The 6000-nt window shown below is 43.9% G+C and overlaps 1 protein-coding gene across 1 annotated transcript in view; it reads right to left on the bottom strand.

Annotated features, from left to right (window-relative positions):
* Positions 1-672: 672 nt before the first annotated feature.
* Positions 673-6000, bottom strand: part of UNC5C (unc-5 netrin receptor C) — a gene marked incomplete at its 5' end in the record, with an annotated part of 170796 nt that continues 165468 nt past the window's right edge. The window contains 2 exons of the mRNA XM_015418683.1: positions 673-958; positions 1638-1816. Of these exons, the coding sequence (XP_015274169.1) occupies positions 793-958; positions 1638-1816 (345 nt within the window). The remainder of the gene's footprint in view (positions 959-1637; positions 1817-6000) is intronic.

Raw genomic sequence — 6000 nt, 5'->3', positions numbered from 1 at the left:
TTGTTTGTCAAACCACGCCAAATTGCATATCACATACACACACATTTTGATGATGGAGGCAGGGTATGTTGTGAACAGGGGGAGAGAAATCCCTGCAGTTTAAGCCCCCCAGGAACGCAGGCACCCCTGGGGAAGGTGGGGGAGAGGTATGTGGACTCCTGCTGACCACCAACATTATCTCCTTGCCAGATGCATGAGTTTTAAAAGCTCTGGCTTTTAATGACTCGATCGAGAAACCAGGCTGGTGACTGGAGGATTAGTTTAAGACATCTGATGGACAGATTTCCAACCATGAAATGGGTCTGAAATGAGTGTTTGGGAATGGGATTTTATCTGAAAATAGCCACAACCCTGCTTCGTCCATGGCTTGGTCTAGAATGGCTTTCAACAAAAAGAAGCAAAAAATATAAAAAGACAGCCACGGACAGTCTTTTTACTTCCTGCTGCCCAGGATTGTGATGTAAACAATGTTCATAGAAACTGGGATTGTTAAGAAAGTTTATCCATATATCTGGATAGCAATAAAAAGCGTTTCCTAGGAAACTGTAAAACCCTGTACCGAGCGGTGTACAGCCAAGCTGAGAGGAATGTTAGACTGAATGATATTATCCAGGTAACAACTTTCGGATCCTGTGAAAATGTACAATGAGAATGCGTGTGAAAAGTCAGGCTGTTTAATCTCTTCCCTCTGGAATGCCTCTTGTTATGAAATGCATTGGCCCTGGGGTGCTCGGTGGGAGTTAGTCACAGCCGGCATGGTTAACATTCCTTGCTTCTCATTCTGAGGCTGCCTCAGTACTTCCCTTCTGCTGCCAAGGAAACAACTGTCTCGTGTCTTCCCATCTCTTCGAGGACTGTGGCCAGCATGCTCAGGTTCCCATCAGGGAAGTTCTGGGCTTCCCAAAGGTCTAGGATCACACCGGTAGGGCTTGATTTTGTAGCAAAGTAATTGAGGTACCTGCAAACAGGAGAAGGGCTTTTGTTAAAGGATAGCTGCCATTCACATTTGTGGTTCCTTCCTCTGAACCTGACTCTCTCCTCCATTAAAACTGCCGGTCTACAGTGCAAATAACTGATACTAGCAACAGTGGGAAGATGTAGGTACCAAGTATTCAGCTGTCACTGCAGAGCAGCAGCTGAGAGGGAGAGGCAGCCATGTCCTTACTGAGCACTTTTGCTTGGAGGCAGCATGAGAAGACTATTTTGCAGATGTGCAGGTGTTTGATCATTCTCAGGATAGGCGTGGCATCTGCTGCCTACCTGGCTGGAAGGATATGGGCCCTTGGCCTACTTCTCCCTGCCCTGAACTCTGAATATCTAATGCCACTTAGAACTGTGCTACTGGTAAGCACACTTTTAAAAAGTGGGGAGGTCATCCCTTACACTCCATTTTAAGACCCCTGCCTGCAACTACAGTGTCATCTGTGTTAGAGGACCAGCAAGGTGTGCTTACGCCACACCAATTCCACCAAAACCGATTCCCATCCTTGACTTCAAGTGCAAGCATCTTTGAGATGAATGGACCTCTGCAAGAAGTCATTTCAATGGGAATTATGCCAGAGAAATTCCAAGGGGATTTGTCATGCACTGGTTACACATTCATTGCATAGCTCAAGTGGGCAACACGCTTTACTTACCTGTCCAATTTTAGTTTGTGGGCCAGCATCCTCCAGTCATGACCTCTTGTCTGAGGAGCATCTAGGCTGCTGCAAAGCTTCTGTCGGATTGGGAGGGGAATACTGAATGCGCAAGGTCCTACTATGGTGGTGATGGTGCTCGCTGGATCCATGAGGGGGTATTCAATGCCAGTAGGTTCCTGCATTTGGAGAATATGGCAACATTATTGGGGAAGGAAACAAAACCCACAGGGAAATACATGGTCTCCTGGATATTACACACACTGGATGCTATGAAAGAACACATATAACATATAAAAATTCAAAGACATTATATATATAGCCCCAGTGTTCCCTCTAAGCTAAGTTGGTGTGAGTTAGCTCACAGTTTTTTAGCCTCCAGCTCACACATTTTTTCATTAGCTCGGGAAGGATGGCTCCAGAGCAAACTAATTTATGCAGTAGCCAAATCGCTCACCACCTTTAACGCCAGTAGCTCATAAAGTAGAATTTTTGCTCACAGGACTCCTCCATAGCTTAGAGGGAGCATTGGCCCTAGCCCATCCACTTAGCATAGCACTGCAAGCACAGAATGGCTGAAGATCTCCAAAGTCTCAGACTTTCCCAGGATTGCTACCTGAGATAATCTTATGGGAGATGCCTGGCGTGGTGGTAAGGGAGTAATGCTTTCTGAGGAGTTTTAAGATGAATTTTCTGCCAAAATGATATTAAACATGACACATAAGGCCATAAAAACAGTCTAAAATGAGGGGTCATGAAAGAATGAAACCAGAAAACAACCCTAAAAGCCAAAGCTAGATGAGCTGAGTGGCAACTACACTGCACACAGAAAGTTGGGGAGGGGACACCTTCACAACCAGAAAAGTTTGTAACCAGCCTCCTCCAAAAGGACATTAAGTAAATCTCCTGAGGAAGATGGGTGCCAGCACTGAAAAAGGCCCTATGTTCACAATTTCATCTGTGCAAAATGTGTGGTGTATAGCAGAGCATTTCAATCTGATGTAAGATCTGTGAGGAAGTGTTCTTGCAGCCATGCATTCTACCATTATGAGACTTGCTACTAAAGAAAGGAGCATCACATTCTTTGACCACTCTGCTGTCTCTTGCTTTTCTAATGATGTTTGAAGAGGTAGGGATGGTGTAGTTATTCTGCATGCCAGTGACACCAGTTTCCAAAGTACTAGAGATGATGTGGGGGAGTTACTCTACAATCCATGTGGCTCACTTGGTCCTCCTATTTTGAATGTTACCAAGAAATGCAAGGACTAACCTTCATTGGTGCCAGTGGGAGGAGCAAAATAAGAAGTGGATAGGAACTACCACAAGACTTTTGAGACCCATGTTAGGTGCCCTGCCATGAGTCAATCATGTTGAGATGCTTTCAGTATATTTCCCGCAAAGAGCCAGCAGTCTAAAAAGCATATATTTACATCCAAGCCCTTGTAGTCAACTTTGTCTCCTGTGATAGCTCTACTACAGAAACTTGGAAGACATGGAGTTAATCCCTCTCAGTCAGCACTTGTAGCTTCAATGTGGCATAAAGATATAAAAATAGCATGGTTTGAAGCAGGAATGTGGTTTAGGGTTGCCAATGTCCAGGTGATACCTGAAGATCTCCCGCTATTACATTGACCTCCAGATGACCAAGATCAGTTCCCCTGGAGATAATGGCTGCTTTGGACAGTGGACTCTATGGCATTATACCATGCTGAGGTCCCTCCCCAGGCTCCACCCCAAAATCTCCAGGTATTTCCCAACCTAGAGCTGGCAAACCTAATGCACTGCTATCCTATAGTAATCTAAATTGTATCAGGAAGAGATTAATTCTGACAGTGCCTAGTTTTGTGTCTGAGCCAGTTTTCTCTTTTGCTCTCCAGTTTCTTTTTTCGCACACACATCTATAAGCTTTGCAGAATGTGATCTGAGGTCAATCAGACTAGGAAGCTTTCCTTATGCAAATCAATTTCAGACACTACCAATCTGATGGTCACTTCAAGCTTTATGTGGCAAGCACATGTGGCACACATACTCCAGTGCCTGCAGGGATAAGCACCACAAATATGAAGAGACAATGCAATGGACCCAACTCCATATCCTGCCTGGTGGTGTCTATATTAACATTTCTGCCTCACATTTTATGGTATTTGTTACTTCAAATAAATATAAGTTACCCAGATGCTTGCTGCAGAGTGTATTTACTGCCCCATATTATTCCACTAGTAGTTAGCATGGATAATAGCTTAATGAAGCATTACATGCATTGGAGTTAGGGCTGATTTTCATGAAACATTTTGGATTTAAATTCTGATGTTTGATATATATGTCAATGACTTCCATTATGAAATGAGCCCAAGATTCCATCCCGGCCTTTTCTTTAGAGATATGTGCAAGTTGTGTTGTATCCACAAATGCATCATTTTTTCCATGTTAAACAGAACCTAATTACAAGGTATCTGTTAAGAAGATACCTCTCACCTCTGTTCAGTGGACTTGAACCCAGTCTTTAATAAAAACATCATACGATTGGAGATGAAGCCAGTAAGGCTACTACCTTAATATTACTTTTAGCAAACCAAGAAATCAGCATATTGCACAGAATCATCCTTGCCAAGAGTATTAGGACTTTGGGTGTTGCATTTGTTCTGAAAGCCAAAACAGAATTTGGGGCCTAAGCAACAGAGAAGACCAGCTTTGTATTTTTAGACACCCTGGGTATAAGTGTGAATTTCTACCGGATCATGTTTTGTGACTGAGTGTGGCCCCTCCTACCTTCTTTCCTCCCACTGCTCATTGGACCTGTGCCTGACCTGTGGGACTTCAGTGATCATTTGCAAGTGGATTTTGTCATTTCACACAATAAAACCTAATTGCAAAGTGTGTTGAAAGTGGATTGAAAATGCATTATTCAGCATGTATGAAAGTGCCCATATATTTCACAATCCAAGCAATTTCAACCTGAACCTCATCTCCACTGCTCTCCTTAGAAATGATAGACATCAGAGTTTTCTTTTTAACAAGTGGCATGAGTACATATTTCTGCAGTCCCACAATTCAGGGATCTTTGGAAAACATTTCCCAATGTGAAACAAGTATGGTAACCAGGTAAACGTCTTCTTGTTTTTTCCCCATGATTCAGGGATCGTTGGAAAAGTACAACCAGATCTTCGGTAAGGTTCTCAAATGTCATATTAGATATGTGAAAGATATGCATTCATATCACATTAGTGGACCATAATGGAGACTTTGTTGCACTTTCCAGTTCCACCAATGGTAAAAAAACAAAACAAGACAAAACCACACACCTTTTCCCCATTGTCCACAGTCTCTGTGGAGAGTTAAATTAAAGTGTGAGTGGAGGAACTGTTCTTTTTCAGTCCTTGGATTCCTCTGTTCTTTGAAATTCAGAGGAAGATTATCAGAGCAATTCCACAGAAGCAGAGACAGAGACACAGAGAGAAACAGATCAAACCCCAAGCAGGAGAGAACTGGGTCACTTTGCTTCTCTGTATTCATCACCAAGTATGACAAAGTAAAAGTCTCACACCAAGTTATTAGCTGATCCGTAACTGTCTGAAGGCTGCATGGAAGGGATAGGAGGGAAGGACGACTGGGAGAGGGTACTGATCATCTATCAGCCTGCCAGAGGCATTTCAGACAATGTGCAGTCAGTTATATCGGCAGCATCCCATACACCTGATATGCAGTCCCAACCATGTCTTATCTGAGTGGCAATTGACAGACGGCACAGCGGGAAGCTCTGCTTCCACCCCTCTCAGAAAGCCTCTGTAGCTATACCACAGCGACTGCCTACTAATCCCACCACAGCCCCGAAGTCCAGTGTTGTCACAGGCATCCCTGTAGGTTGGGGAGCTGAGCCAGACAGTACAGGTGACCAGAGAGTCCTTTTTCCCCCTCAGGCAGGTATTGCAGCCTTTCTCCAAAGATCAAAGAGTTTTGTAAAGAGCTTCTCTCGCTTCTGCTAAGGCCCAGTGGCCTAAACCTTTTAAATTGGCAGATGCCTCCTGTCATCATTCAAAACCAAGAAAGGGGCCCTGCAGGTGGCCATCGCCCACATAAACCCCCAAAGAGAATATAGGTTTTTGAAGGCGGCCTGCTACAAAAGAAGGCCGTCTCTTCTGCAGGAGGAAATGTCACAACAGAACAGACATTTCAAATCCACAGGGGAAACTATATTGACAAGCCGAAAAAGGGAATAAAAAAGTGGATCCACGTCACTGGGCAGTCTGATGCCGCTGTTACGCAGCGTGTCTCATCTGTACTATTCCAAATCAATTCACAAAGTATAATTGCCCCCATTTGCAGATGGGGAAATTGAGGTCAAAACGCTCATCCGAGAAAACAA

This window comes from Gekko japonicus, unplaced genomic scaffold (genome assembly GCF_001447785.1).
Source record: "Gekko japonicus isolate JY-2015 unplaced genomic scaffold, Gekko_japonicus_V1.1 scaffold626, whole genome shotgun sequence".
In the NCBI taxonomy this organism is placed as follows: Eukaryota; Metazoa; Chordata; class Lepidosauria; order Squamata; family Gekkonidae; genus Gekko; species Gekko japonicus.
Note: the sequence above shows the minus strand (reverse complement) of the source record. Positions and strands in the feature narration are given on the sequence as shown.